At 54.7% G+C, this 27705-nt stretch overlaps 14 protein-coding genes across 14 annotated transcripts; 4 read left to right on the top strand and 10 right to left on the bottom strand.

The window, feature by feature from the left end:
- Positions 1 to 559: 559 nt before the first annotated feature.
- BGZ61DRAFT_350559 (frequency clock protein) lies at positions 560 to 3607 on the bottom strand (the record flags this gene model as incomplete). The annotated part of the gene is made up of 2 exons (XM_046240244.1): positions 560 to 3249; positions 3307 to 3607. The coding sequence occupies 2 exons, from the start codon at positions 3605 to 3607 to the stop codon at positions 560 to 562; spliced, it is 2991 nt and encodes a 996-aa protein (XP_046105392.1).
- Positions 3608 to 3859: 252 nt separating this feature from the next.
- Positions 3860 to 5137, bottom strand: BGZ61DRAFT_221741 (uncharacterized protein). Its single transcript, XM_046238110.1, has 2 exons — positions 3975 to 5137; positions 3860 to 3925 (listed from the first exon to the last, which is right to left on the bottom strand). The coding sequence occupies exon 1, from the start codon at positions 4869 to 4871 to the stop codon at positions 4161 to 4163; it is 711 nt and encodes a 236-aa protein (XP_046105391.1). The 5' UTR covers positions 4872 to 5137; the 3' UTR covers positions 3860 to 3925; positions 3975 to 4160.
- A 2814-nt stretch (positions 5138 to 7951) lies between these two features.
- On the bottom strand, positions 7952 to 10632 carry BGZ61DRAFT_221646 (BPG-independent). The gene is made up of 4 exons (XM_046238109.1): positions 10390 to 10632; positions 9767 to 10119; positions 9320 to 9701; positions 7952 to 9265 (listed from the first exon to the last, which is right to left on the bottom strand). The coding sequence occupies exons 1-4, from the start codon at positions 10418 to 10420 to the stop codon at positions 8439 to 8441; spliced, it is 1593 nt and encodes a 530-aa protein (XP_046105390.1). The 5' UTR covers positions 10421 to 10632; the 3' UTR covers positions 7952 to 8438.
- A 446-nt stretch (positions 10633 to 11078) lies between these two features.
- Positions 11079 to 11501, top strand: BGZ61DRAFT_531674 (RNA polymerase II transcription mediator complex subunit 9-domain-containing protein; the record flags this gene model as incomplete). The annotated part of the gene is made up of 1 exon (XM_046253750.1): positions 11079 to 11501. One exon carries the CDS (start codon positions 11079 to 11081, stop codon positions 11499 to 11501), a length of 423 nt encoding a protein of 140 aa, XP_046105389.1.
- A 235-nt stretch (positions 11502 to 11736) lies between these two features.
- On the bottom strand, positions 11737 to 13043 carry BGZ61DRAFT_350561 (tubulin binding cofactor C-domain-containing protein; the record flags this gene model as incomplete). The annotated part of the gene is made up of 4 exons (XM_046240245.1): positions 11737 to 11940; positions 12006 to 12668; positions 12746 to 12906; positions 12995 to 13043. The coding sequence occupies 4 exons, from the start codon at positions 13041 to 13043 to the stop codon at positions 11737 to 11739; spliced, it is 1077 nt and encodes a 358-aa protein (XP_046105388.1).
- A 1179-nt stretch (positions 13044 to 14222) lies between these two features.
- Positions 14223 to 14699, top strand: BGZ61DRAFT_221606 (uncharacterized protein). Its single transcript, XM_046238108.1, has 2 exons — positions 14223 to 14428; positions 14484 to 14699. Exons 1-2 carry the CDS (start codon positions 14328 to 14330, stop codon positions 14617 to 14619), a joined length of 237 nt encoding a protein of 78 aa, XP_046105387.1. The 5' UTR covers positions 14223 to 14327; the 3' UTR covers positions 14620 to 14699.
- Positions 14631 to 15375, top strand: BGZ61DRAFT_221550 (uncharacterized protein). Its single transcript, XM_046238107.1, has one exon. The coding sequence runs from the start codon at positions 14780 to 14782 to the stop codon at positions 15329 to 15331; it is 552 nt and encodes a 183-aa protein (XP_046105386.1). The 5' UTR covers positions 14631 to 14779; the 3' UTR covers positions 15332 to 15375.
- A 44-nt stretch (positions 15376 to 15419) lies between these two features.
- BGZ61DRAFT_531672 (uncharacterized protein) lies at positions 15420 to 16031 on the bottom strand (the record flags this gene model as incomplete). Its single annotated transcript, XM_046253749.1, has 1 exon — positions 15420 to 16031. One exon carries the CDS (start codon positions 16029 to 16031, stop codon positions 15420 to 15422), a length of 612 nt encoding a protein of 203 aa, XP_046105385.1.
- A 493-nt stretch (positions 16032 to 16524) lies between these two features.
- BGZ61DRAFT_477128 (glycosylphosphatidylinositol-N-acetylglucosaminyltransferase complex, subunit PIG-Q/GPI1) lies at positions 16525 to 18856 on the bottom strand (the record flags this gene model as incomplete). The annotated part of the gene is made up of 5 exons (XM_046248859.1): positions 16525 to 16833; positions 16894 to 16988; positions 17035 to 17496; positions 17547 to 18672; positions 18722 to 18856. The coding sequence occupies 5 exons, from the start codon at positions 18854 to 18856 to the stop codon at positions 16525 to 16527; spliced, it is 2127 nt and encodes a 708-aa protein (XP_046105384.1).
- Positions 18857 to 19748: 892 nt separating this feature from the next.
- Positions 19749 to 20621, bottom strand: BGZ61DRAFT_449962 (mitochondrial distribution/morphology family 35/apoptosis). The gene is made up of 5 exons (XM_046245681.1): positions 20362 to 20621; positions 20271 to 20308; positions 20144 to 20217; positions 20000 to 20090; positions 19749 to 19945 (listed from the first exon to the last, which is right to left on the bottom strand). The coding sequence occupies exons 1-5, from the start codon at positions 20400 to 20402 to the stop codon at positions 19941 to 19943; spliced, it is 249 nt and encodes an 82-aa protein (XP_046105383.1). The 5' UTR covers positions 20403 to 20621; the 3' UTR covers positions 19749 to 19940.
- Positions 20622 to 20781: 160 nt separating this feature from the next.
- On the top strand, positions 20782 to 22404 carry BGZ61DRAFT_587666 (uncharacterized protein). The gene is made up of 2 exons (XM_046256500.1): positions 20782 to 21115; positions 21169 to 22404. Exons 1-2 carry the CDS (start codon positions 20924 to 20926, stop codon positions 22276 to 22278), a joined length of 1302 nt encoding a protein of 433 aa, XP_046105382.1. The 5' UTR covers positions 20782 to 20923; the 3' UTR covers positions 22279 to 22404.
- Positions 22384 to 23682, bottom strand: BGZ61DRAFT_449960 (galactose mutarotase-like domain-containing protein). The gene has a single exon (XM_046245680.1). It carries the CDS (start codon positions 23466 to 23468, stop codon positions 22446 to 22448), a length of 1023 nt encoding a protein of 340 aa, XP_046105381.1. The 5' UTR covers positions 23469 to 23682; the 3' UTR covers positions 22384 to 22445.
- BGZ61DRAFT_449958 (uncharacterized protein) lies at positions 23683 to 24364 on the bottom strand. Its single transcript, XM_046245679.1, has 2 exons — positions 24174 to 24364; positions 23683 to 24100 (listed from the first exon to the last, which is right to left on the bottom strand). The coding sequence occupies exons 1-2, from the start codon at positions 24197 to 24199 to the stop codon at positions 23758 to 23760; spliced, it is 369 nt and encodes a 122-aa protein (XP_046105380.1). The 5' UTR covers positions 24200 to 24364; the 3' UTR covers positions 23683 to 23757.
- Positions 24365 to 24502: 138 nt separating this feature from the next.
- On the bottom strand, positions 24503 to 27078 carry BGZ61DRAFT_449957 (ferric reductase like transmembrane component-domain-containing protein). Its single transcript, XM_046245678.1, has one exon. It carries the CDS (start codon positions 26580 to 26582, stop codon positions 24627 to 24629), a length of 1956 nt encoding a protein of 651 aa, XP_046105379.1. The 5' UTR covers positions 26583 to 27078; the 3' UTR covers positions 24503 to 24626.
- Between the last annotated feature and the right edge of the window lie 627 nt (positions 27079 to 27705).

The raw sequence follows: 27705 nt of genomic DNA, 5'->3' as shown, positions 1-27705 counted from the left end.
ACTCAAACGATGACAATGTTTCTGGTTCTCAGCTGGACAAAATTACAAAAGATTAAGCACGCACGTAGTTCTAGGTTTGTCTGATTATTACAGACAAAATATCCTGTAGAACAATGGTTGATGTAACCACTAGTTAATGCCTTCAGATTCGCTTCGCTCTTCGCCACTATACAATAATTCTTCATGTCTCATCATACATATCAGGTATGCGCTTTTCCAAAATTCCCGAGAAGTTCCATTACCACCTCTCCGCAAGCGAATATGTTAAAAACACAAGGGCGAATTGGGCACATCAAGAACCAGCCCGGAAAACCTTATCCTTCCTACCACCAGAACACCAAGCAAAAATGCAAAAGGGCCTTCCCACACTATGGATAATAAAACCTCGATCTTAGATAGGAGGGTAACGCTGAAAATAGGGTCTGACAAGACCGATTGTCTCCCCAAAGATATTGGAATGCTGTGTTTTAATGACTCCTCGTCTAGGAGTTCTCGCTTATATTCGAATTTTGTCGTAAAAACGTAAAGAAATGTAAAATCGGAGAGTGTTCTTGGCCATTCAAGGGCTCTCCTCCTCGCTGGTACTGTACCCACTCATACTTCCCCCAACAGTCACAGCGGATGTTCCACCGGGGGAAAGCATCCTCTGTGCAGAGGTACTCTTACTACCTTCGCGAGCTGTCCCCGCTGCCGCTGCAGCACTGCTGGAATTTCGTCGTGTGGTAACTCGGCTTCGATTTGGCAACCCTAGGGCGTTGACATTCCCACTCGTGTCATACATGTTGTGCTCGCCAGGGGAGTCGTCTGGATCCTCGCCGTCCTCGTCACCGCTGCTGAGGTCGACCCCATCGGGGTAGTCATCGGGTTGGTGGGGGTTTGCAAGCTGGCTCATCATCTCCTCAGACGATTCAAGATCGTCCATGGATTCAGAGGCAAACATGTCATCTGTCGTGGACTCATCGGAACTGAACGGCGAGATGAACATGGCTGGGGGTGGGAGAGGAACTGGGTGAAGACGCTTGATCCCGCCAGAAACATACTCGATTCCCATGGGTCGAATTCCGCGGTGGGGTGTCATTCTGAAGGCTTGAAGGTCAGGCGACGACGTCGACATGGTGGTTAAACGACGGATGATCCCATCGGTCGTCTCATCCGACCCTGGTTGCCGATGTGATGTATCCGTTGGGATTGCATCTTGTTTTGATCGCTTTGTAGCGACGACCACCATGAAGTGGTCATCTGGTCGAATACCACCAAGACCACAGGGCTCCAGGGGGTGAAGTTTTATGTATTGCTTCTCGGTTGACCAGACCAGATCCAGTTCGACATCGCTCAACTCTTCGGCCTCATCGGCGGTCCATTTCGGTGTCCTTCCGTTATCATCCATGTTCATTTCCGAACTGGATCGTAAAAAAGATCCCCTGTCACTCAAAGGCCTGTCGTTGATGAAAGACCCAGAGTATGTTCTTCCAGAAGGAGAGCGATTGGGAAGTGGTTGTCGATGTAAACTATGTGTGGTTTGGCTGTCTGTAAGCATATTTGGTGAGGTGGAAACATCTCCTGGGTCGCCTGACAAATCCGTGCAGAAAGGCGCGCCGCTGTAATAGATGATGGCGCCGTCATGGCGACGTTTACGCCGATTCGACGTACCAGAACCGCTCATACCCCAGCGAGAGTCGTCAACATTACTTTCCTCGGGAGGCCCAACAGATGAAAGAGTTTCGTCCATGGAGGTTGAGTAATCTCGTTGCGCAAGGATCGGCTTATAATGGAAATTTTCAGAGAAACTGGGTACTTGTGCGCCGAATTTGGATGCTTTCTTGGTCGAGCTTCCTGCGTGAAAGTCGTCATCCGCTGAACTAACGGCCTTCTGACGCTTGCGTGTTTTCTTGTTTGAATCATCAGTATCACAGTTAGGGCTCTGCTGTGAATTGTATCCAGAACTGTCGCTGCTAAACTTAGTGCCTCGGGACCCGCCTCGCCACCGAATCTTGCGCCCATCAGAGGACAATTGGAATTTCGAGCTGAACTCAGAGACGGCTACTCGAACAAATTCCGGAGTGACGTTGATAATATGGAGCTGAGCCAGATTGCAGAGGAGATTCAAGTAGACCCATCCATCGGCGTCAGCCTGGACAGGGGCGGATGCCATTGGCGGTTCCGGTAACAGTTCCGGGGGCGCTAAGCCAAGGTGGCGAATGTAGTCCATATTTTCTGATGGAATTTGGGCGCGGTCGGGATCCAGGTCTCGGGGCCGTGTGGGCCGCTGCTCTGGTGCTGGCGGTGGCAAGGGTGGAGAATGATTTGCTCCGGAGCCGCTGCCGCTGCCGCTGCCATTGCCACCGGACTCTGTCTGATCGCCGCGGGAGTTGGAGGCAGATTCATTATCTCTTGACTGACTCTTCTTGCCCGAATATCCAGATTGTTGCTCCAAGGGGAGGATTTTCGCTTCACGGGCGGGCTCTGATTGAACGCATGGTGACCGATCTAGTGCGGTTGGTGCCTGGGGTTGTACGTCGACGGTGATGGGTGTCTGCACCGGCTTGCCCACGTGTGGTGTAAGTGGTTTCTTTGGGGCATGGCGACCACCAATCTTTCCAGTAAAGAGATGTTCAAGACGACGAACAACGAGTTTCTTCCTTTCCCTCTCTGTCATGATCATGTGTCGTGGATAAAGACCTTCAGGAATGTCTCGCAAGTAACTCTGGACCTTTTTCTCATTTGCATCTTTTGAGCCCATCATCATGGGGCGAGCGAGAGATGTACCAGACTTGGCGCCGATAGACATGGAGGCGTACGCAGAATCAGCGTGTCTGAAGTAGGAGTCGGACGTTGAAGGTGCATGCTTCGACATAGATCCTGATGCAGAGTACATACGATCGCGGTTTGCATGACGAGATGATTTCTTGTTCCTTTGCGAAGATGATCCGCTCGGGGAGCTTCCGAGGCCGGCGGCGAAATCTCTCAGCGTTGCCTCGAGTTCTCTTTTTTTCGTATTAGGTAGACCGTGAACCTTGATCTCGAACAGTTTCTCCTTTCTGAGCATGTCTGGGCCCAATTGCTTATACCGCTTCAATTCCTCCTTTAAACGTTGGATTTCGATGGTTAGGTCGTCGATGACGCTTCGGTAGTCGTCTGCACTACTGCTTTGGGCCGTCTCGACTTTTGGCGGGGCCAATTGGTTGCCATAGGTATATGGTTTCTCCTCATTGGACGAGTCTGACTCTTTCTGGAAGAAGGGAGGGTCAACTGGGATCGTATCAGCCATCATGTTTAGGAGAATTGATGAGACAATCCTGTGTTTACCATCCATCACAGTGTTGTCGAAAGTTGCTGTTGGGTTTTCGTTTGACTGATCAAACCAATTCTTGGGATCACTCGGACCGGTATCATGGCTCTCGCTTGAAGAGTTTGGGCGAGGGAATGTGGGCGTCCTCTCCTTTGCCAAGGGAGAGCCTGGCCTAACTCGATTAGAGGCATCGCGGGCAAAGAGCTGGTGCCGGAGAGTCACAGATTGTGAGGGCGGGACACGTCGTGGAAGAGGGTGACCAGTTGGGGCGGTTGTGGGTGGTTGAATTCCGTGTGATTTTCCTTCGGTTGAGGACATGGTCCTAACATAGACGTGAGTCTGAACTTGAGGTTGAAAGGGTGACTACTGTCATTATCAAGCAAAGCTGTTGAGAGAGCTTGTCAAAACGGTTTAGACTAGCCTTAGTGCATATAAGCACTGGATTTGGGTAATGACGTAGAGCTCTCTTAGTGCGACGAGATTGCTACGAAGAATAATGTTAGCATGACCAACAACATGATGGCGAAGAATCAAGAGTTTCAAAATGATATATGTCTCCATATATCAAGCGGGGTTGTGATTGGCCAAACACTGCTCATCGATCGATCGATCCAAGCATCAAATTGTCATATGACGCTGATGGTGCTGTGAGGGGAGTGATTGAGGAACCTAAGAGGACACTCACAGGAAGGGGGATAGCGTTTGAGCCTCAACGTCTACGAGCGTCGACGGTGAATTTTCGGGGCGGATTTCTTTCTGAGATGATCTCCCTGGTGGTTGGTATCGTCCTCAGGCTATGTTTGGCGACGTGGTGACGGCAGTTTGTTTTTCTGGTCGACTTTGAATAGAAGCTGGTCGTGCGTGGGAGCTCTCACGATCGCGACAAGTCGAGGAGTGAAGTAGGTGAGGGTGTAAGTAGCCGAGAGTGAGCCCGTAGCCGGATATCGTAGAATGAGAACTGGGGAAATGGCCAAGAGGACGCGATGCGAGCGCACGAAGGTGTTCGGGCGTCCGGGTGCCGGGTGTTCGGGCGGTCTTGGGCCCTTTTTATCCGTCCACAAACTGGGTCCCAGAAGCTGTGAGGCTGTGGATGAGCTGCACGCTGCAGGGCGGGCTGGGGAAATGTTGGTGAGTGCTCCGCGGATTCACCTTGCGGAGCTTGCTGGGTGAACCACGTCGATGAGAGTTCGACCCGGGTCGAGAGTAGTCGGCGATGGCAGGGAGGGACTGAGGTGGTGGTGAGGCGATTTGGCTGGTGCAAAAGAAGGAGAGAGGTGGTGGTGGGGGTGATGAAGATGGCGATGCAGCGAAGGTATAAGAGACCAGGGTATGGGGAACCGGGAGGCCAGTGCGATGCGGTTCGGTCACTGTAGTCACGGTGGTGTGGCACGGAGTGGCACTCGAAGACGTGGGTTCGCTCCGGGCGGGTGACGATGCAGGCTGCCGTCCTTTCACAAACGAAGTACGGTATTGTACAGAGGAGAACGAGCGTCGAGCATGCGGAAGCGGGAAGATAGCGAATAAACCCAGGGCGGGAAACGGGAAACGCCAAACGCCAAGCGCCCACGAGAATTTCCAGCATCTCGCATGGCGCCCCCCCAGAGCATCGCCGGGGCGCCGCATCGCGAAGAGCGAGGATGGGGCCGGGGGATGGGACGGGCGTGGAATGAGAAAGCCCGATCGAACGCTCAATGCCCCGATTCCACGGCCGCTGAGTTCGCTCATGCGAGTAGAACGCATCGGGGCTACAGGCCTGACAATAGGGACGTCCTCCAACGGTGGCCTGGCGGCGCTGCTGGGCGCACTCCCGGTGGTGTCGGTGCTGAGGTTGCGTCCCTTACAATCCGGATGCCATCGTCGATGAGTCTGGGCGGTTTTGCTGCAGCAGCTGGCTAGGTGGTCTTGTCTTTGGCTACGCCCACCCCAACAATTCCTCCCAACACTCCCTCGATTCCTCGATTCCTCGATCCCATCGCTCGTCGCTTGCTGTGGGGGCTGATACACCGTCTCAGCTAATCACGAGCCCGCAAAGCCCATGGACGTATCCGGCCCCTGTATTCCAGTCAGGGACCCGCCCAGCCTGCTAGGTTCCTCAGGGCCTAGGGACCGAGCTTGCCTCCGTCCAGACGACGACGTCGTACCGGACCTCTCATGGCAGCCGGAGCAGGGCCACGCCGATCTGGGATTTGGCCCGTCATCGACACAACCACCACGCCAGACGCCGGACGCACCGCGACCCGGCGTCCCCAGCGGGCTCAGAGGGCCCAGAGGGCTCAGAAGGCGGCCCTCGGCGATGTCATCCTACATTCCCCCCCCGTAGTTTCTCTCGGCTTCGGTGGGGCTGCCGCTTTTGCCGTGACTTTTATCCCACCCTTTATTTGTGATTGTTCTGGACGGATACATTGCACATAGACGGATCGGAAGTCGTCCTTGCATCATCATCACTTGTTGTCCATGGTCTGTGTGGCCCGTTGTCCCTCGAAGCCAGCTTTGTTCCGACGAGGCCTCGTCCGGCATCTCGATACGACCGGCCATCTCGATGGCCTCGGTGCTTCCCCAGGAGCAGAGGCGCAAATCATACCACTCTTACGTCAATCCTGCCCGGGGACACGGGCATATGCCCTCTGTGCGTGCAGAATGACAACTGACCCCTGGTAAGTGGCTTGTCCCAATGCCGCCTGTCAAGCAACAGCCGGGCAGTGTCAGACAGTCAGTCCCGCCCTGGTGACTGGCCCCTTGGCAGTCCAGCCGCCAGTCGGTTCCGCTCTGCACTTCGACCTGTCCGAAAAGCTCAAAAAGCTGTCTGCTGATTCTCTTCCGATCCCACTGACGCGGCTTGTCTCGGATCGAGCAAGGTGCGTGCTGGCATGGCATGGCATGGCATGGCATGTGGGCCATCTTTGGCTGACAGCCATGCCCACATCCTTCAACCTCTTCACCACCCATTCTTTTCCTCACCTGGATGTCTGCTAGGGGCTGTTCAGGTGGGTACGGTAACATAAAAGGTCCCAAGACCCCTTGAGCTGTCCCTGACTGAGACTCTGCATGCGGTCGATCCCTCCCCCTTGGGACACTGGAAATGACGTCGTTTCGCGGGGGTTCCTAAGGGTCTGCCCACACATCCATCCCGGGCCTTGGTTCCCCTCATTCCAGCACCTTCCACCCTGTCAGCCTTGCAGACGCAGAATCAACGAGCATGGAAACATCAATGATTGGCATTTTCAAGGAATTTAGACGGCAGAACCAAGGTGTAGTGTCTGCTGGCTCTGCCCACCAAAGCGATGTCTCCAGTGGTTTCCGCTTCTCGACCAGGCCTTCCCAGGACCCACACCAGCTCCCCAGAGCCCCACGATCATCACAGTTCTTGCTTGGTAACCACGATGACTGAGTCCCCAGTGGGAACAGTCAGCCTACAATGCAATGCATTGAGGATGCCGATCGATTCATGGTACCACATAATTGCTATATCTCCGTCGGATCTATACGATCTCGCAGCTTCTGGCTCTCCCATTGGGTCGTCTCCTAGTCATGTCGATTGCACGATTAGACTATGCCCTGATGTCAAACAGGCGCAGCGGTAGCTCGCATCGCGCTCCCGTGGCGTGGGAGGACCCTTCATGCAGCTGTGGCTAGGGTCTTGGCCAACCTGGTCAAGGGATTGTCAACGACGTCACCGTCCGACTGGTTCCATATTGTCTCTAGAAGCTCATGGCCACCACCGACCGTGGGCCCAGTGTCTCCCGACAGGTTTTGGTTTGTCCATCTCATGATTCGCATCCCATTCAGTCCAATCCCAAGCGGGGATACCCCCTGTTGCCTACTCGGGTCAGTCTGTGGAATCTGGACCCATAATCTGCAGTCCTGCTTACTGAGTCCGTAGGCAGTATCCGTGCCGTTTTTGGAGTTCTGGCCCTTAAGTTAGCAGCACGGCGCGCGCCGTTGCCATTTGCTTTGTAGGGGTTGGCCTAATTCGCGCTGGAGACTAGGCACCGAGAGGAGGCCAACCAGCAGGGGTCCCACTTAGAGATGCAGCGAAGCGAAGCGGACTTCCGAATGGTTCACTCTCAGCTTGAAATAAAGCCGGGAGTGTAGCGGCGAGTTGTCACTGTTAGCCCGGTGGGCGGTGCGCACTGATGCCCCATCGCCGAGCGACGACCAGCGAGTGGTGAGCGACGAGAAGGACCTGATGCGCAAGTTAAGCCTACATCTTGCTCCTTGAGTTGTCCAGTGTCAAAACTGCTTCTGTTATGAGCAGTGAAATTCCAACTCCTGGACTTTTCTATTAACAGACTAGGAACTACAACCATCCCTTCAGCCCCGCACCGAGGTCTGTTTCCCACCATGTCAGCCAACTCCTCGCCCTTGAAGCCCGCCCGAGCAGTCCAGCCCCCGCGTCTTAGTTCCCAAAGAGTGCCCAAAGAGTCGGCCCTTGCCACAGAAGCCCCGCTCCATAGCTAGGGTATGGCAATGCCAAGTACAAGTCTTCGTTCGGGACGTTGGATGGCGAGGTTCCGATTTGACAGTGGCTTGGCATGCCTGAGATCTGGACCGGGATTCCCAAACACTATTACATCTTCCTTGACTGCGCCTCGGTGAAGGGCCTCTTTTCTTATTTCAGTAGACCCCGATAGCGTTGCAAGACATGAATGAACACAAGATCGCCCAATCGTATCACGGTGACCAACTATTGAACACGTCCCGTATTTGGTTGGGAATTCTGTTTCGGTATGCCGTTTTGGTCAAATGTATTCGATTCTGGGCGTTGTGGTTCGTTCTTTGGCAACGGGAAGCTAGCCGTGCGTGTGCGGTTGCTGCAGTTGAAAAAACTTCACAAAATCCCGTAGGCGCAGTAGGTAGTTAAGTGTTTCTTCAAGAGACAACGTCGCATGGTATTTAGTTACAAGTAAGAACCGAGCGCGTAGAGTACGTGAGAAGATGGTAATTTTGGCATCTTAATTCATAGAGAGTCTTGTTCCTTTTTATGTCTCTAGGTCTATCCTCAGTCGAGCATGTCTCGTCTATCCCTAACCGCCTCAACTCCAGAGTCGCCTGCCAACTCACAACACAACGCACAACGCACAACGCACAACTCGCTCCCAAAGTCAACAAGCGACAACCAGCCACTGCTACTATAATAGCTAAAAACAATTTACTCGGCATTGCGCTTGAGGTCCTTCTCAAGGAGAGACTTGCCAGTCATCTCCTCGGGCTGGGGCAGACCCATGGCAGCCAGGATCGTGGGAGCGACATCGCCCAGAACACCGTCGCCCGTCTTGAGGCTCCAACCCTCGGGGGCGTTGGCCATGATGAAGGGCACCTTGTTGGTGGTGTGGCTGGTCTTGGGCTTACCGTCGGCGAACTTCATCTCCTCGGCGTTGCCGTGATCAGAGGTGATGAAGAGGATGTAGCCCTCCTTCTTGCAGCCATCGAGGATCTTGCCAATGGCCTTGTCGGTGGTCGCGCAGCCGACAATGGCAGCCTCGTACACGCCAGTGTGGCCAACCATGTCAGGGGGGGCAAAGTTGTTCATGACGAAGGGGAACTGCTGCTCGGCGAGACGCTTGACAACCTGGTCGGCAACGCCATCGGCGGACATCTCGGGGGCAAGGTCGTAGGTGGCGACCGACTTGTTGGAGGGGACAAGATCCTGGGACTGGTCTCGGGTCTCAAGGGGGAAGACCTTCTCAACACCGCCGTTGAAGAAGAATGTGACGTGAGCGTACTTCTCAGTCTCAGCAATGTGGACCTGCTCCACGTTCTGCTTGCCCAGCCACTCGGCCAGGACGTTGCCCATGCGCTGGGGTGCGAAGGCAACCTCGAAGGGGTAGTCTCCCTTGTAAGAGGTCATGGTGACCAACCTGTCGAGCTTGGGGTAGGGGAAGTCGGGGAGGACGGATTGGTCGACACCGCCAAGGACCTGGGTGATCTGGCGGACACGATCCGATCGGTAGTTGAAGAAGAAGACAATGTCGTCATCTACAAGCACTTGTCAGCTCATATCGAGCACGAATTAAACTCGGGGGAGCTTACCCTTGATACGGCTCTCCTCACCGCCAACAATAATGGGGGTCAGGAACTCATCCTTGTCCTTGCTACCGCCGAGCTCATATCGAGCCTTGACAGCGGCAACAGGGTCTTCAGTGGCCTCGCCCTCACCCAGGACCATACCCTTCAGGGCAAGCTCGACTCGCTCCCAGCGCTTATCACGGTCCATGGCATAGTAGCGGCCGACGACGGTGGCAATCTGGCCAAGACCAATCTCGGCAAGAGTCTCGACAAGCTCCTCCATGTAGCCAGCGCCGGACTTGGGGTCGGTGTCACGGCCATCGCCGAAGAAGTGGATGAAGACCTTGGAAACGCCGTACTCCTTGGCAGCCTTGACGAGGGCGTAGAGGTGGGTTTGCTTAGAGTGCTGTTTTGGCGGTGTAAGTGGCGTGTTCAGATGGAAGGATGATATAGGAGCAGGGGTGCACTTACGACACCACCGTGGGAGACGAGACCGCACAGATGCAATCGGCCATTGCCAGCGGCAGCAGCCTCGCAGGTCTTCTTGATGACCTCATTCTGGCTCAACTCGCCGTTCTTGATGGTCTGATCAATTCGAACGACGTCCTGCCAGACGACACGACCAGCGCCGATGTTCAAGTGTCCAACCTCGGAGTTACCCATGAGGCCCTCGGGAAGCCCTACCGCCAGCGACGAGGCATCGAGTTCGGTGAAGCCGTTCACGTCCTGGGAGAGCTGGTCCATGACGGGGGTTTCGGCAGCGGCAATGGCATCGCCATTCTTGGGGCTCTCGTTGGAGGGGATACCCCAGCCATCAATGACGACTGTTCGAGTGCAAGAGCACCATAATTAGCCATGCCAGCTCAAGATTCACAAGCATGAAGCAGATAACAAGGACGTAATCAGGCCGGGCCAGCTTCTGCGGCGCCTGGAGCGCTGGATGGGCTGTACGAGGCCGCTGAGGCGACGGACCGCGCTGGGACGCGTGGGTATCGCGGGGCAAGGCATTGGGAGAAGTCATGGTAGTGGGGGATGTGATGTTGGTGGAGGTGGAGGGGGGATGGAGGGGGCGGGGCGTTAGAGGGACGACGTACTGAGGCAGGCTTTCTGCTCGGTCTTGGACATGGTGAGTTTGGTGCTTTCTCGGTGAAGGGGATAGTGAGGAGGAGAAAGAAGAAAGAGAAAAAAGAGAAAAAGGGACAACTTGAGGGTGCAGTGAAGGAAATAATGCGTGATTTGATGGGCCCAGACAAGACGGACGATTTCACATAGAAACACGTTAGATGTGGTGGGGGGTTATGTCATCGGCTGATAGCAGTTACCATCAGGAGGTTTGGGATTTGGGAGTTGACACTGTGCTCAGCGGCAGAGGTGCACCCCGACACCCACCGAGCGATTGCTAAAGATTGCTAAACCACGGTGCAGACACAGTGCAATTACATTCTGGCGCGCTCACCGAGCTGCCCGTCCACCCAACAACGGCCCATCGGCCCAATCGATCTCGACCATTTTGCCGCCATCTTCGATAACATTACGGAGACGCACGCATGCAAGGCTGCCGACTCTCCACCCGGCTGCTTTCCCCGGCCGCTCGATTTTCTCCAGTGAACCTGGCCTAACGATATTACACGTGCGACGGCTTGGATACGAGCAGACGCTTTGATTTGAATCCAACAAAGAAACGTTCCATTCTCTCAACCCCGGCGTCGGACGAGCCCTCCTCCTTCCTCTACGCGAAAGCAATACGCCGCCGGGCGAAGCGAAACGCACCAAAACCCCGACGATGGCGTCCTCCACTGTGCCGCACCCGCTGGCCCTGCCGTCCACCTTCTCCCCCGACACGCTCGACGCCCTCACCGAGCTCTCGCTCGTCCTCGCCAAGGTCCGCGCCGGCATCCAGTCCTCCTCGGGCATCACGACGGAACCCGCGCCCGGTGGCGGCGCCGGCGCCCCTGGCGGCCCGACCCTGTCCTTCAAGGAGGTGCCTGGCGCGACGGACGGCCTGAAGCACAAGCTGCAGCGAGCCCGCGCCCAGGTGCGCGCGTTGCCGGACATGGACCGCACCATCGGCGAGCAGACGGAGGAGATCAGGGATCTCGAGACGCGCATCCGGACGCAGAGGGCGCTATTGCAACGGCTGAGAGATGAGGCCGCCGGCAGGGAAGGGAAAGAGGAGGCCGCAGGGGGGGATAAGATGGAGTTGTAAGGGAAATGGCACAATATTGGAAATGGCGTTGGCGTCAGTGTGGGCATTTTTAGGCATGGGCATTCGTGACAACAAGGAAAAGCGCTGCATCGTACAACGGAGTTATGGAGCACCATTGAGAAGATCAAAAAGGGGGTGTCATTCTATCGCGCTTGGCTATGAACAACTTGCCGTCCCAAACACCAAATTCCCATAATCGACAAAAGCATAATGTATAAAAGGGATCTGGAATACCTCACCGGCGCGGGATGCCCAGTTTCTTGAGCGTCTCCTCCACGCTGACACCCGGCTGTCCTGGCACCACCTTTCTCCAAAGCTCGTCGGCTAGCATTTCATCCTCAGCCAAGGTCGCCCAGTTGGGACTATGGTCAGCCTTGAGCCACTTGAAGTCATCCACCTGATCCCACTGGTTTTCAGTCGATTTCTCGGCCTCCGTCACCTATCGTTCAAGTCAGCTAGTGGGCACGCAAGGGCGACGTAGGATATGACCAGGGCAACACTTACGTATGCAGCGGGAAGTGGCGCAAATCGCATGCCCGAGCAGTCCTCGATGATGGGATGGCTGCCGCAGTGGAGGTAGATGTCAACATTGCTGCATTCGTGAATCCGGACCTGTCTTGAGATGATGACTAGGATGCTGTCCGACACGCCCGTGATGTGTACGGGGCCGTTGACACGACCGGCGACGACCAAACTCTTGGAGATGTTCTTGATGGCGAGGCCAGGGAAGGGGGCCCCATGGGCGGTCGGGATGGACATGTCCACGATGCACCCGTTCAGCTCGGTTAGACTTCCCGACGCGGTGGCCCGGGCAGCAGACGAAGGGAGGATGATATGGAGGCCGGAGTGGTTCGATATGCCAATGGTCTTGGCGGCCGAGAAGCTGGGCTTGCGGAGAGGTGAGTTGCTAGGCCGGGCCATTTCTTCGTTATAGTTCTTGGTCTTGGACGGCAGCTCGCTTAGGGTGTCCTCTTTGGGTGCCTCGGGGACACTTTCGGCAGTGGGCATTGTGTTCTTACGGGCGAGGCTGCCGGGATTCAGGCGCGGGTCGTTCTCGGGAGCCCCCATATCGACGTGAGGTGTGTTGGTGCGGCGGAACTGGAACCGCGACTTGGGGGTGATTCTGACAATGGTCTCATTGAGCTTTTCCTGTAGAGTCTTGATGGCCTAGAGGTTGGAAAGCGTCAGCAACGACACTGAGAGAAGATAATACAAATGAGATGTCATGAAACGGAGAGTCGGACCTCTGAGTACTGTTTTCGGTCGTAGGATGGGGTGAAATCGGCGGCATCGGAGACCTCGTTTTGGAGCTTGCCGATGGCTGCGAGGATGTGATCAATGGCTTCCTGGCGCTCGCCGGCTACATTTGCAAAGGAGGGGAGCTCATCGACGAGTTCTTGTAGACCTAGTGCAGGAGAAAAGGATCAAATATGAGACAAATGCTCAATCAGAGAAGAGATAGGATTATCCAGGCGTAGGCCTTGGCCACTCACCTGCCACACTGTCGACAAAGTGGTTGTAGAAGCGCTGCTTGGGGTCCATGCTGCTCTTTCGGCGGAAGAGGAATGGGTGAGCGGCAGCCCACTGGGTGTCAGTCTGCGTTTGGGCTTCCACGGCAGACATGGTTAATATCGGGAGTCTCTTTTATTGGAATCACTGGGTTTTCGCTCTGGTTTATAGAAGCAGGTAGAGCAGGGCGAAGCAAGGCGGAGGAGGGAAGGTGAGATAAGTAGGTAGGTATGTAGGTATAGGTGAGTGAGGATGGATGATTCAACAGGGCACACGATGGCAATGGCAACAGCAGCAGCAATAGTAGCAGCAAGTTGTGTTACGAGACCAATGCAAACTTAATGTATGGGTATATAAGAGGTATGGAGGAGGAAGATGGCGGTGGTGGTGAAATAGGAGCAGGAGAAGATTGGGGAGAGAGGAGGAGGAGCAGGAGGAGGAGCAGACAGACGGTGTTTTACAGGCAGATGGGACGGTACACACACACACGGTCTCGACTCACATATGATCAGAAAATGAGCCGGACACAAGAGTGGCGGCGGCAGCAGCAGCAGCAGGCGATGTTAAAATGCGACCCGTTTCCTCGTCTCTCGCGTGCAGCTACTTGTCGTCTTTGGGCGACAAGGGAAATGGGAAAGCGACGAAATGCACGCAACTCGGGTGGCCCGAGCAAAGCCCAGTGACGTCAATGCCACCTGATGGCGTGGGCGCGGCGGCGGAGAGAAGAGAAGTGAGACGGGGCGAGAGAGACGAGTTCCCGGGGGAGTAAGTTAAGAAGACCGGGGGCAAGGGTGGTTTGGTTTGTTGCGGCCGAGATGATGTGTGGACGGGCTGGGGTACGTTGGTGGGGAGGTTGATGGGTGGATTGATGGGTGGACGTGAATGTATGGTGGTATTCGGCGGGACGAGCAGCGGGGGGAGGCGTGGTGGTGTGAATGCGGCCACTGCGTTTTGTGTGCGCGCAGGAGGGAAAATACCGGTACGTGAGACAGGCGACGATGGGGGATGGACAGCGCGGAAACGTGGAGATGTGGATGTGGGCTAACAATGGCCCTGGCGGCGTGGTGTTGTCGCCGCAGAATGGCACCACCTAACCACCGCCTCATTCCAGCCGGCCAAAAGTGGAAGCCTCAGCTTGGGGCTACGACGCATTCGTCCGCCTGCAAGTGAGCATCGTCTCGCGTTGAACGTCAGGTGGAAGACGAGACGGGGCGTTCTAGGCCCTTCTTTTTTTTCTTTTTCGTCTGTTCCGTTTGTTCGTGTGATGTCGATATGCCCATGTCCTCTGCTGATACCTACGGTGCCTACTGAGTCGACATGAGCCCCCCCCTTTCTGGAGAGAATGAACCCGGCCGATTTTCCTCTCTTGGGCCGATTGGGAGCCTGGTTATGATGATCGGGGAGTTTGAACGGGATCAGTGAGAAAGCCCATCATCCCATCCCAATGGAAACCAGCGGGTGACACGGTACAAGGCTAGCAGCCCGTCGTGGCGTCACTGTGCCAGTCCGGTGTGCGCCTGTCTGCGCGTGGCGACTGGGCCATCGACGCCATGCAGCGCGGGGAAACATCGCGGATGGCGGGATGGAGGCGGGATGGAGGCGTGTTTGAGGGGGTGACTCTGGGGATGCGGGCGCTGCATCGAGATGTCGAGGTGTACAAGTTGTGTGAGTGGTTGAGTGGTTGAGTGGGTGGGAGCATTTCGTGTCATTCGACGAGGTCGGTCGAGTTGTTCGGCTTCCATCGAACCAACAAGCCATTGCCGGGGATAATGGATAATATCCTTGGTACCTACATAGGTAGCAAGCAGTCAGTTGCTCACGGTACCGTCCAGATTCCTAAACTGCTGACCGACCTCCATCCCATTGCAAAGCACTCTTCGTCTTACGCATCTTCCAGTGCGGTTGGCGCGCAGTCGACGAATATCCCCGGTGCCAGCAGCAGGGATCTTGCCGTGTCAGGGTTCAGAGTCTCATTGACTCCCGTGCAACCACACCAGGAATGGCAATCTCAGCCATTAAACGACAATGGCCAAAAGTACAGTGCAATTCTGCCCAAGTATACCCTCCACTTCCACCGGCGATCCCACGGCCCGATCCTGTCATCGAGATGCCAGTGTCATTCACGCATTGCTTCACTGGGACTGTTCAGAGGAAACCCTCTCGATCTTGACACCCACCACATCGATTTCTTCCCTATTTCACATTTGGCCTGTCATTCTTCTAGAGTTCAGGCCCAGGCGAGCCAATACCATCCATCCATCCTCGATTTCCTGAATCTTAGACACCGGTGTTTTGAACCTGCCGCCCAAAATCCACCATAATCGTGCCATGTCCCTTCTGCAAATCCACCATTATCGTTCTCGTCCTTGAAAAAAAAAAAACCACTGGTTATTCCATAGACGACGCTCTTTACGAAGATTGTCTCTCCTTCGCCTCTTTCGAGTTCTTCTTCTTCTTCCATGCTTGGAGCTGACGTGCTTTTGCCGCACGCACCCGCGCGATTCTATTCTTCACCCGCCGCCGATCTCTCGCCGTGTTGATTTCGGCGTAGTACAAGGGGCTCAGAAACTCGCCCATGATCCATTCCGTGAATTGTTTGTCGCTCTCGAGAGTGCGTTCTATCTTCCGCCAAGTCGTGGAGAAATTGGGGGTGGTTATGTCGCCGTTGGGCGTCGTCAGTATGAGTTTTGGGACGAGCATCGGATCTTGAGGTGACGGCTGGCAGGGCTCTCTGATGGTATCCTCGACCACGGCGATAGTGGCGCGCTTTGGGATTTGAATCGAGGGCCGCAGCGAGAAAAGGGATTTCGTGATGATCTGAAATGGTGTCTTGCTCCCGAGGTTGCCAAGGACTTGAAGCTTCTTGGGGAGACGAGCCATTCCAGCTGTGGCCGACATCACACGATGAGCGAACTTGTACGCCTTTCCGATACGGCCGCTTGATGATGGGTATGATTTATCGACATGTGCCGTCGTCGTGGAGGTCGTGCCTGCAATGGCCCTAGGACGAGTGGCTCCCATCTTGATGACTGTCGAGATGGTGGGCACTTAGATTGCTTGCAGATGTTGAAGTTGTTTGCTGAAAACGGTTTGCTTGAGAATGGGAAGATTGAAAGAAGAGAAAAGCGGTCGGGTTGAGAACGGGCTGGCTTCAATGTGACAAGCATGAAGGGCCGTTGTGGTGCCTCTCACATTCATCTCACCTTCACATCATGTTCCTACAAGTGGATGCGGAGACTCGCCATTTCGAGTGGAGACGATGAGTAAACCCAGTTAGGCATTATTCGACATAGTCATTGTTATGCTGAATTGTTGTGCTCGAAAGAAGCCCTCTATTCCTTCGTCTACTTTGTTTGATACCTTGGCACATGAAGCAGCAAGCCCCAAGAACAACCTGCACCCTAATTTAGCACACTTTCACTTTCATTTCAGAATTAGCAGAGATGAGAAACAGCACAGTATTTGCAGATATACACTGATTATTCATTAAACTGATTACCCAATTCTATTCACTTCATCTAGACCTGCCAGCATTCCCAGACCCCCGTCGTCCCCCATTTGGTAACGGTGGAATGTACGGCATTGGAAACCGCTTTGTTGTCCGTGGCTCCTCATTGAGCGCCCTCCACATCTCCCATATTGTTGCTCTTCTCGCTGGCAGCATGCTGTATTGTAGGCTATACAAGTTCTTTCGATTAATAGGCGGTACAAACATGCCCGTCAACAAGCAGAAAAATACCCGCGGTGATAGGTAGTGTTTCCGAATGCGGTTGGCCATCTGGAAGTACTGGTTGAACATGGCTCGAAAGGTCAACGGGATTGACTGAAACACGTGAATTAGCATCCGTTCAGGTGCGCATCTTGACACACTGAAAAAACCAACCTTGAGATAGATGACCGAAGTGGGCGGTTGATTAGAAGTATTAGGGCTGGTTTGTCTATGAATGTGGGTATCTCGAAGTTCAAAGCGAATGCCACCTGTCTCGGTTAGTCGATTTCCTTGTCAAAAGCTGGGATGTCCTACCAGGCAGTCTTCGGGGGTCTTTGATCCTCAGCATGAGCGCAAATAACGGGAAGTGATTCAAGCAAGACAACAGGGTATCAAATCCGGCCTTTAACGAGATGATGACCATCCTCGCAATGGCAAAGTTGAGATAAAAGACGGCAACGGTGGGGAGGAGAAAGAAGAGTAGCGTGAAGAGGATGGTGCCGACAAGGAGCTGATCCAGGTCGTAGTCGCATGAATCGATACGGTTACGGAGAACGTTGTGCTTTTTTCCGCGGAAGAGATGGAAGAGGGATTGTAGGATCGTGAGTTGCCAATGATATATGCGTCCTGATGCCAAGTAGAACGAGTAGATGTGGATCGTCAACGCTGACAGCATGTCGGAGAACATGGCTATAGGCATGCTCGCTCCTGCAAAGGACGAGAAGCCGATGAACCACACCATTTGTGGCAAGGCTGGAGTTAGAGTCTCGATACAACCTGGCGACACGGTTAGCTACTGGATTGCGGCCCGCAGGATCTCAACTTACTTGACCAGTAATCAATGACCCAGAGGAATAGGTCACCGAGAAAAGCCGCCAGCTCGCCATTGAGCTTGAGGCCAGCTGGCCAACCCATCAGCCACGAAATACTGCTCTGGAGGGCCTCGACCGTGTAAGAGCAAAGCAGATCGCTGATCTGGTCTGCCACCCAGTCCGCATTTTCAATAATGTACGAGCCAAGGGCGATGCCGATGATGACATCGTTGGCAACGAGCCACAAGCTGTTGTAAAATCGGATGTAGTCAGGGTGGCTTGTCGTCACGCTCGCCCAGTTGCCCTTCCGTTGCCGCAACGTTAGGTACTGCATAGGCCAGTAGCAGAACTGTTGCAAGCGGATTTCTATCTGTTGTGCGGTTGCCGATATGTCCTTCAGAGCGGCATAGCCAGGTTTGACTCGAAACTCGAGGAAGACGAGCAACATCTCAGCCATCATGCGGTGACCCATGAGCAATAGAATAAAAGCCTTGCGCAGGACAGGGAAGAGATAGACCGTAAACCACGTCCACAACTGCAAGATGACATAGTTTCTCATAGTTGTGGCTGATTCGACCACTCTCTCAGACACACTAAGACTTCGTCGTGGTCTCGTCCCAATCCGCCCGACGTTCTTCTGTAGCGTTTGCTCCAACTCCCATGACCAGTTGACTTGGTTGACAATCTTCGGCAATGCCTTGTCGCGGGCAGACGGTACTCGCTTGAAGATGGAATGCTGCCTGAGCTTCTCAACCAGTTTGCGCTTCTCCTCCTTTAACTGTATATCATGAAATTCGTCATCCGGGTCTGGTGCTGCGACACCACCTATCGAGGACCGGTCGCGTCCAAGCGCAAGGGAAATGGGGTAGAGTGAAATGTATTGCATCCCTTGCGGCCTGGGTCGATCATAGAGAATAAGCTGAACACTGGCCGCCTTGGCGCATGTAATCCTCGGGGCTCGTTGGTTAGGACTGGTCGTCGCGCAAAACCAAGATGGATCTGCAACGCTCGGATCGGGTGCGTTGGAAAGGCCTAAGACATGCATCGAAGAATGGCCGCATATTTCGTAGATTCGGTTTGGGGGGTGAGGTTCGCTGCGGAAGAAGGTGCCAGACCGAAGGTGGAACTCGGCATTGCGAGCCTAGCAGAGGTCAGTAGAAGCTTAAGACAATGGTAAGACTGTGACTTACATCAACATCGTCTAAGATGGCCACGACAAAGACATCGAGAGTCGAGTTGCGCCACCCCACTACGACCCCAGGGCGATCCGACCTGCGAATGTCCGTCGGCCAGAACACTCTCATCAACCCATCATGCTCTACCATGACAAGCAGTGGTACTGGTTGATAGATTCGCACTTAGAATGAACCCCGCCGCCGCAGCTGCTCTCGCGCAGAGACGTTTATACCTGGTGTTCGTGGATGCTAGACCAATCAGCCCCAAGTCAAAACCACAACCACAACCTCAACAGGACATGTCGCGAGCGTACCAGATGCGTCTCTTTTCGGGATATTAACACGGTCGGGGTAAAAATGGCGAGAAAAAGAATGGTTAGGCCAGCGAAACCTTTTGCCGCGCGCGCCTGGGTGAAGGGAAGCGTCAGTCTAAAAAGTCGCTGGGATCGCAACTGGCCAGATGGCCTCGCACGATGGGTCACTCACAACAACTCCGTTTTCCCAAGCAAAGATGGCAAGTTCATAGAGGCGAGTGACGAGGTCCCAGCGCGCAGTGGTGTAGCCAGCTACAAAGATAGCGAGCGTAAGGACGGAGAAGGGGTGCATAGAGCGTTATTCCTTGTGGCAGGACATGGACATGCCAAGCCGTCGGGAGGTGGGTTGCCGGCGGGACAAAAGGCGGGATATCGTCTTGGCCGCAGATCGGAGGATTTTGCACGAAGCGCACGACGACGCGCCAAGGTGGGGGGATCGCGACGTAGTGGCGGGTGAGACGAGGTCGGCCGTTGCGAGAGTCGGAGTCGGGGCGAGGAGAGTCGGAGCGAGGAGAGTCGAGGCGATCGCCGGTTCAATGTCAATGGGAGGATTGCATTACCCCTGCATCAGAGCTGCTTGCGTGGATGGTTCATGGATCCAATCACCAATCCAATGCTAGCTCGAGCGTCAACGACAAAAAGTGGGCCACCGAATGTCGCTGGAATCACGTGGCAGTTCCGAGGTATTCGCTTGTCGCATCATGGGCATGGCCATGGCCGTATTGTCATGATGTGAATGAAAGCTGCCGGAGGGAGATTTTTCTTTTATTGATGTGATGAGGGGAAATGATTATTTGATGGCGTGTGCATGGTTGAAAAAAAAAGTCTCTGATCCGAACCCCGAGTGTCCCGCCGGACAGGAAGGCCCCAATATTCCTGGGTTACCCAGAACGCCTTACTCGCCCAATGAATGCCAGTATCTATTCTGGGGAGTTGTTAGAGACGGGGGACGCATATGCATCGGGGGATTTCAACTCACTTTTGGTTCCCATGTGTTTCACATCATTGTCTCTGTTGTCCTCACGGGCATCGTCCAGCAGCTTGTCGATGCCACGTTCCTTGAGAGCCGCCTGTCCCGAGCCGTTAGTTGTCGTAACACCAAACTGTCCTCACTCAGTCTTACGTGAAGGCATTTTTGATAGTCCTTGAACAGGCCCGCGCATTCTTTGTTGTCCTTTTCCTGTCCCCTGAGGTACTCTGCCACTTGTCAGCATGTGGGATCAAACACTACGATGCGAGGAAGACCATACTCTCGCTGTACCACTTCAAGAAGCATGTATCATAGCGCCTACGCAGGTTAGTCGACATTGGTTCGCATGAGAGGACTCGCTTGTGGCATACTCTTTCACTTCGTTGCATTCCGGGGCGAGAGAAGCTGACATGGTGGCGATGATGTAGTTGAAGCTATGAGAATTCTAGCGCGAAGCGTCTCGGAGGATGAGAAGACGCCAAGGCCGCGTCACTCCACTACCTAAATCTGACAGCGACACTTTGAGAGGTCGCCACACCGACTCAGGGGCAAATGTCGAAAGAATATACTGGCACTTTCAAAAACGATGACGAAATTGAAGTCGCAAAATATCCTTGAGACCAGACCCAGATTCGACTTTGACTCGGGTTCGGGGACGTGCAAGGTCCGCCTCTCGCCTCATTGGCTGTGGCGCATGCGCAAGTCCAGCCGTATGTGATTCGCCAAAGCTCCTTCCCCGCCATGCGCAGGGATGTTCGCACTTGCGCAAGCCCCCAACCACTGCCATGCTCAGCGCGTCTAGACGCGACATCCACCAAAGGCCCCTTGGTGAATTCAACTCCTAGTCAGGTAATTCCGCAAAGCCGGTCGCCTTCCCCGGATTCTTACACGTTATACATCGCTCTCGGTTTTCGTATTTCATTTGTTCCGACCATGGCACCGCCAGCCAAGAAAATTGAGCAGGCGCTGCTTGATGGGACCTACGAAGTGTATAGCGAGGCTCCCGATGACACAACGGTGAACAAAGTCCGAAAGCATGTCGAGGAGAAACTCAGCCTGAAAGATGGCTTCTTCACCACCGGCAATTGGAAGGCAAAGAGCAAGACTCTCATCAAGGATCGCGTTGTATGCTTTGACCAGCTTCACAGGATGCGTTCTCTGCTAACCACTCTGTCTAGGACCAATTAGTAGACGGATGGGTCCCGGAAACCAAGGAGGAGTCTGATTCTAACGCAGGCACTAAGCGTCGCTCCTCTGCATCTACAGCTTCCAAACCCAAACGCCAGAAACGTGCTCCGAAGCCGAAGAAGCTGGCCAAGAAGGTGGAATCAGACCTGAGTGAACTCAGTGAGCTAAGCGAGCTCAGTGACGAGGAGAAGCCTCAGCCTAAAAAGAAGGCCACGGCAACTAGCAAGGCGAAGAAGGTGGACTCTGATGAAGAGGATGACATGGCCAAGTCCGAAGATCCAGCTCCGGATGCTAAGCCCGAGCCTGATGTCGAGGATGTTGAAGAAGAGGACAAGACCCAAGGGGGGGCGGATGACGAAAGTAAACCGGCTCCTGCCGAAGAGAAAAAGACTCCTGTGGTCAGGATGATGCCAAATATCACACTCGGCGAAGAAATCAAGGATGAGGAGACGGGCACAACGAATGACGTTGATCCCATGCCAGTTGATGAGGAAGACGAATACTCCGATGTCATCGACGAGCCGGTTAAGCCCAAGCGCAAGAAGAAGGAGAAGAAGGAGAAGAAAGAGAAGAAGGAAGCCTCCAGCAAGCCGGTCAAACCATCCAAAGCTGCCAGCAAAAAGACATCAGAGCCCGACGACCCGCAGGAAGCTGAGATCAAGAAGCTCCAATCCCATCTCATAAAGTGTGGCATCCGGAAACTCTGGCACATCGAACTGAAGGAACACGGAGGCGATTCACGCGCCAAGATCCGTCATCTGAAGAAGATGCTCTCAGATATCGGCATGGATGGGCGCTTCTCGGAGGCCAAGGCGCGCGAGATAAAAGAAACTAGGGAGTTGATGGCGGAGGCAGAGGCTGCTCAGGAAATGAACCGCTTGTGGGGCATGGGGGGCCGTAGCCGGGCGAGCCGAAGCAAGAAAGCCGAGCAGGAGGATGGGAGTGAGGCGAGTGGTGGTGAGGGCGAGGTTGGCGGAGAGGGCGAGAAGGGCAGTGAGGGTGGAGGTGATGACGAGGATGAGGACATCACGTATGCGGCAAGGCGGAAGAGGGTGCAGGCCGAACTGGCCTTTTTGGGAGACGACAGTGACTCGGACTAATTATGGCGTTCATGTTCCCCGGGTTGCTTGCTAGGTTGGCGTGATGGTCAAGTTCGGAGTCATGCTATGTATCACGGATGCTCTTGTACAATACTACTCAACGAATGTGACGATTTGAGGCTTTTGATTTGACATGTTTGAGTATGTGGGATAGATATGTCCAGCAATTATTCCGCCCACGCCTTGTAGACAAACCTCGCGCCAAACGACTCACCCTTCTTCACGACCACCATGTTCTTCCACTCGGGCACGTTGCAAGCATTCACATATCGGCCGGGTTCGCAGCAGAAGCCGCTCCGGGATCCGCGGGCAGCCTGGCCCTCGATGGCGGGGACGTCGATGTATTTGCCGGTGTAGAACTGGAAGGCAGGCTCGGTGCTGAGAACCTCGAGGTGAATGCCGGTCTTGGGGTGGTGGGCGGCAAGGTTGAGCTTCAGGGGCTCGTTGCGGGTGTCGATGACGACCGAGGACGGGTCGGTGTTGACGATGAAGCAGTTGTCCACGTTGGGCTCCAGGGGGCCGAGAGTGAAGGGAACGTTGCCCTCGATTCCTGCGTAAGGCTCGATGCCGCCGACGGGGATGCTGCCGTCGTCGAAGAGGAGGTTCTGGTTTGTAGGGAGGGTCACGACGGTGCCCTCGATGGTGGGCTCGCCACTAAGGTTGAAGTAGGAGTGGTTCGTCAGGTTGATGATGGTCTCATCGGCACCACCCACGAGCTTGGCCTCGTACTCCATGGAGAGGATAGTGGCCTCCTTGCCGTTGACTTTCTGGGTGCCGGTGGTGTAAATGATGGTGGCCTCGACGGTGCCAGGGTATCCCTCATCGCCATCCTCACTAAGGAGCTTGAATGCCACGCTCTCTCCGCCCTGGAGGCCCTCAATTCCGGGCACCTCGCGAATACCAACGGGCGTGGGGCCGTCCCAAACACGCTTGCCCCAGCCTACAGTGCCGCCGTGGAGGTGGTTGGGGGCATTGTTGACGACGAGCGGGTATTCCTTGCCATTGAGACTGTCGATCTTGGCGCCCTTGATGCGGTTGGCCCAGCGGCCGATGGTCTCACCAAAGTAGGGCGTGTTGTACTTTACGTAGTCGTCGGAGGTAGGGAAGCCCTGAACAATATTGGTGCCGTTGACGACAAAGGACTGAATGATTGCGCCGAGGGGGAGCAAGGAGATGGGAGCGTCGGCCATGATGGGGCGGGGTGTGAGTGACGTCGGCGATGTGGGGAGACAATAGAGGGGCAATGATATCCTGGCGTCAGTGTCGAGGTGACGATTCACTAGAGATGGCACAGAGAGAGAGGAGAAGAGGAAGAGATGAGAATAAAAAGAAACTAAGCATGAGACACGACATCCATCAAATAATATCCCGATGGTCGGAGACGCGGTGAGGTTTTAGCCAGTCGATTCGGACGCTGGAGTCAACAGCGGGGGGGATAAATTGCCATGATGGAGCGGCCGGCCCCATCGCGACTTCAGGCTAATTGGCGTGGTAAAACCTGCCGTATCCTGCACATGGGCCACGCCGTTGAATTGCACGGAATCCCACATCAGCATGGACTATTCGCTCGCACGATAGTACGACGTCTGGCACCAGCTGAGTACCAAGGGACGGGAGAGCTGCGGGGTTGCGCCCAGCGTGTGTGGTTGCGGGGCTTCTCGTCATGATGGGATTGGCATGACTCCATGACATGACGCTTTGGCATGGCTTGAGTGGCGCGGTTGCAGCGAGCTCACCGAAGGGGCTGCAGCTTGTGGTTGGCGTGCATGGATGAGCTATCTGTGACGGGACGGCGGATCGATTGCCGCCGTACTCCAATGAACAGTTGGGGGTTAGCTCGAAGGGGAGCAATAGGGAGGTGGTCGAATGGGCAATGGTAGAGGGATATTAATCACCTTGAAGGTGCAAACATTGAAGCCATGTTGGGTCGGATCGAGTTGGGAATATATCCAAGCGGGGAATGTCGCCCAGCAGCCAGGTCGAGTTACCCATAGCTCCACTCGCGGTAAAATGTACCGAGTAAGTATAGCCCAGCGGATGCGGAGTACTACTATCTCGAGCTACTTCCAGAGAGCGAATAATGAATTCAGGAGCTTCGGATTCTTTAGTTGCCGAACTTGACCAAAGCAGGTAAACCTAATACGATGGGAAGCAGACGTCTGACAAAGCAAGTGTCAGCTCTACATTCAACTCAGATGCAAGATAGTGCACTCAACGCCAAACTCCCGGTGAACTCTCAGATGACTCGGAAATTTATGTAGTCAATTTAATGTGCAACATGGTGGTATCTCAAAAACTATCCCAAAACCAAATTCATCAATCCTGACGTGCCTTTTTGCTCCAGTTCATTACCACTCTAACCGGTCGTCACAGACGAGACTGACATCAAACCGCTCATCGCCCTTCCACACCTTGCTCGCTGAATTACATCCCGCAACGATCGTCCGCAGATCGCTCACCATGCTACCGGGGCCACTGGCAAACACTGTTGTAGGGCCTCGGATTGTGCTGGAAACAAACTCGTTGACCAACTTGCCCAGTTTCGGGTGTCGGTCTTGGTCTTCTTCGCCGTGGCCCGTCTTGGCCACTGGCACGTCCGTACCGCACTCGCATCCAGCATCATCTGAGGCGGATGACGATGAAGAACTGATCTGCTTCGTTTCCGTGGTGGTCTCGTCCTTCTCGAGGAGGAGGGGGCTACTACCAGCATCACGCGTCGCATAAATGCGGATCTTCAGGTTCAGGGCTTTTTGGGCCATGCGCAATAGGTCCATCTCCTCGCGAACCCATTCGGCGTCGGCGGCATGGCGAATTGCCCAGATGAGCTCGAGCTTGCGGTCTCGGGTGACCGGTGACCGGGCAAGCTTCAGGAGAACAGGGAGCACGTAGGTAATGCCGGTGCCTCCAGCCACGCAGACGATGTTGGTGTCGAGGTTGATGTTGTCCATGATGGTTTCGCCGTATGCGCCAGTAAGGATGACGGAAGTAGTAGGCTCGCCTCCAGTGCCCTGGGCTTTGACTGCGGCCAACTCGGTGATCTTCTTGGTCTCACCCTTCTTTGCTCTCAAAATGTAGGAGTGCTTGACCATGCCCTTTTCCACAACCGGCGCATTCAGGGGGGTAAAGGGGTGGGATTGCCAAATGCTGCTCTCGGTAAAGCATAGGTAATAATGCTGGCCAATTGCCCAGGGGTCCTGGTTGTTTTCGAGGTCGAGACGGAGGACGTCTCCGTGTTCCGAATCAGGGAAACGAGTGATAACGGCCTGCGCCGCTCTGAAGCCCATGGTGCCGGAGGGCAGGTGGTGATAATGGAGGTAGGCGGTTCTAAGGAAGCGGAAGCCGCGGTCGATGAACCAGAACAGCAGAGAGGGCAGAAGGAAACACTTCAGCTGCTTCCAGTGGCCCCAGCAGGCGCCAATGTAGACCATGGCCAGGACATAATGGGCCTTGCGGAAGAATTCGTAGCCGGTCAGTCGGATAGCCCAGGGGGTGCTGAGAATCACAAGAAGGGTCAAGAAGAACATGGCGACGACGCCCCAAATCATATAAGTCTGAACGATCCACCCAAGACCGACAGACGGCTGGGGCTGGTAAAGTCGCATCTCGACGACGCACCAGCCAATGGTGTGAAGACCACCTTGGGCGAAGATGACATATCCCAACCACCGATGCAAGAAGTTGAAGCTCTGATAGGGCACGCCCGTGATGAGAGAGAGGATTGACTCTCGGCTAGACAGCATTATAGAAAGCGGCGTCAAGGCATAAGCCAGCACGCCGATACGATCAGACCATGGGCCGAGAGTAGAGCGGGTGTTGTAAGTGCCGGGCATGTCCTTCACAGGAGTAATCCACTTGCGGTATGTGAGACCAACAAAACTCCAGATGGTCAAGTAGCCCACTAGCGAGGCGAGGATGACGACTTGGAGACGTGTAGTGCGTCCGAAGATGGAGCGGACGGCGTCGGGGAGGAAGTACTGGCGAGTGGCCGCGCCGATTGTGCGGCGGACTTTGGTGAGGCCGGCTTTGGGGCTGAGCTCGGGGGCGATCGGCGGAGACGAGGCCCGGCCGATGTGTCGGTAGATGGCCCAGACGAAGAAGATGCCGAGAATAGTGGCCCATAAGATAGCTGAGTAGAGCATGCTAAGGTCGTGAGCATAGTAGACGAGATCGAGGTACTCGCATGAGCCCGCGTCGTTGGTGCAGGGCAACGCTCGGTCTGCGTAGCCCCAATGCGGCTCGAGGGTTTTGGCCTCGCTCATGTTCTGGATGTGGCGAGCACCCAGCTCGTGAAGGGACGACGCCATGGCGACTGGAAGATGGTGTCGGATGTGCCTTGAGCGCTTGGAGGGACGCAATGGGTGACGGTGGGCAAGCCAAGTATAATGGTGGCAGTGGATCGTGACGGGAATGAGAGAGGATCAATCCAGCAACCACAACATACTCGCACTTACACTCGTTCTCACGTACACACTCGAGAAGTAGGAGAGATGAGTAGCAAACTTGCCGTCACCAACGGACGTGATGCCATAGAAATAAAAAGAAGGCGACTGGCCCCCTCGCCAAGAGCCCACTGGGAATCCCATGCCGCCATGCTTGGCCGGCTCTCCGCACCGGTGCCCTGGGACGGAACCAGGCCGGATCGGGCAAATGTTTCCTATATACTTGCTCACAGTCTCCACGTTGAATCAAGCGACGTCGTAGCGGAGAGACGGTAATGAGACGAGGGCGGGACGAGAAAGTGAGGGCCGAGTCAGGATGGGTCAGGATCAACCGCGATAGCTACGGAGTAGACGGGCCAAATTGGGGTAAAACTGGTGAAACTGGTGAAACTGGAACCCAATTAGCTCCAGCGAGCTCAAAACTGGTCCCTAGCGGTTCCGATGAGACCCCCGTGAGCAGAAATGAGCACGTTTTCCCGGGGTCCGTCAGTGGGACCGTTGAGCTTCAGGTCCACCGGCTCCGCACACGAGCTCTCGGCCTGCGACAAGACCATGTCTCGGCCGGGTCTCGACGAGCAAATAAATCAGTCTTTACTCTCTGAATTAAGCTTGATCTTATTAAAAACCGCCAGATCCTCGGTGGCGTCCGCCTCTGCCGCTACCTTATTTTCCTCCCCCTCCCCCCTGTCCGTTTCGGTGGAAACGACTCAATCGTTCTCACTCCATTACCCATCCATCACATATACGACGCGATTCATATTGGTCTTGGCATTCGGTGGAACCCCTTGCGACTATCCCCTCCACTCTGCCGGATTGGGATATGGACCGACAACTTGCTCAGACCCTATAAACCCGCTCACCCACACTCCATTTGAGCCGTCCTGCGAGGGGCGTAGATTCCATACGAGGGCTTTGATGAGACGACGTTCTGCTTTTTATTCTGCTTTTTGTTAAGTAGACTCGACTTGAGCTGTTCTGTTTCTGGCCA

Source organism: Ilyonectria robusta (genome assembly GCF_021365365.1).
Source record: "Ilyonectria robusta strain PMI_751 chromosome Unknown BGZ61scaffold_8, whole genome shotgun sequence".
NCBI lineage: Eukaryota > Fungi > Ascomycota > Sordariomycetes > Hypocreales > Nectriaceae > Ilyonectria > Ilyonectria robusta.
This window is presented reverse-complemented; position numbering and strand designations above follow the sequence as displayed.

Coding starts and splice junctions, on each gene's coding strand:
- BGZ61DRAFT_221741 (XM_046238110.1), bottom strand. CDS start 4,871: ATGCTGGAAATTCTCGTGGGCGCTTGGCGTTTGGCGTTTCCCGTTTCC.
- BGZ61DRAFT_221646 (XM_046238109.1), bottom strand. CDS start 10,420: ATGTCCAAGACCGAGCAGAAAGCCTGCCTCA. Junction 9,702..9,766: donor TCGTCTCCCACGGTGGTGTC/GTAAGTGCACCC, acceptor CCGCCAAAACAG/CACTCTAAGCAAACCCACCT. Junction 9,266..9,319: donor TGAGGAGAGCCGTATCAAGG/GTAAGCTCCCCC, acceptor AAGTGCTTGTAG/ATGACGACATTGTCTTCTTC.
- BGZ61DRAFT_221606 (XM_046238108.1), top strand. CDS start 14,328: ATGAGCCCCCCCCTTTCTGGAGAGAATGAACCCGGCCGATTTTCCTCT. Junction 14,429..14,483: donor GGGGAGTTTGAACGGGATCA/GTGAGAAAGCCC, acceptor ACACGGTACAAG/GCTAGCAGCCCGTCGTGGCG.
- BGZ61DRAFT_221550 (XM_046238107.1), top strand. CDS start 14,780: ATGGATAATATCCTTGGTACCTACATAGGTAGCAAGCAGTCAGTTGCT.
- BGZ61DRAFT_449962 (XM_046245681.1), bottom strand. CDS start 20,402: ATGTCAGCTTCTCTCGCCCCGGAATGCAACGAAGTGAAAGA. Junction 20,218..20,270: donor CTTGAAGTGGTACAGCGAGA/GTATGGTCTTCC, acceptor GACAAGTGGCAG/AGTACCTCAGGGGACAGGAA. Junction 20,091..20,143: donor ACTATCAAAAATGCCTTCAC/GTAAGACTGAGT, acceptor GGCTCGGGACAG/GCGGCTCTCAAGGAACGTGG.
- BGZ61DRAFT_587666 (XM_046256500.1), top strand. CDS start 20,924: ATGGCACCGCCAGCCAAGAAAATTGAGCAGGCGCTGCTTGATGGGACC. Junction 21,116..21,168: donor CTCTCATCAAGGATCGCGTT/GTATGCTTTGAC, acceptor CACTCTGTCTAG/GACCAATTAGTAGACGGATG.
- BGZ61DRAFT_449960 (XM_046245680.1), bottom strand. CDS start 23,468: ATGGCCGACGCTCCCATCTCCTTGCTCCCCCTCGGCGCAATCATTCAG.
- BGZ61DRAFT_449958 (XM_046245679.1), bottom strand. CDS start 24,199: ATGGCTTCAATGTTTGCACCTTCAAG. Junction 24,101..24,173: donor TCAATGTTTGCACCTTCAAG/GTGATTAATATC, acceptor AACCCCCAACTG/TTCATTGGAGTACGGCGGCA.
- BGZ61DRAFT_449957 (XM_046245678.1), bottom strand. CDS start 26,582: ATGGCGTCGTCCCTTCACGAGCTGGGTGCTCGCCACATCCAGAACATG.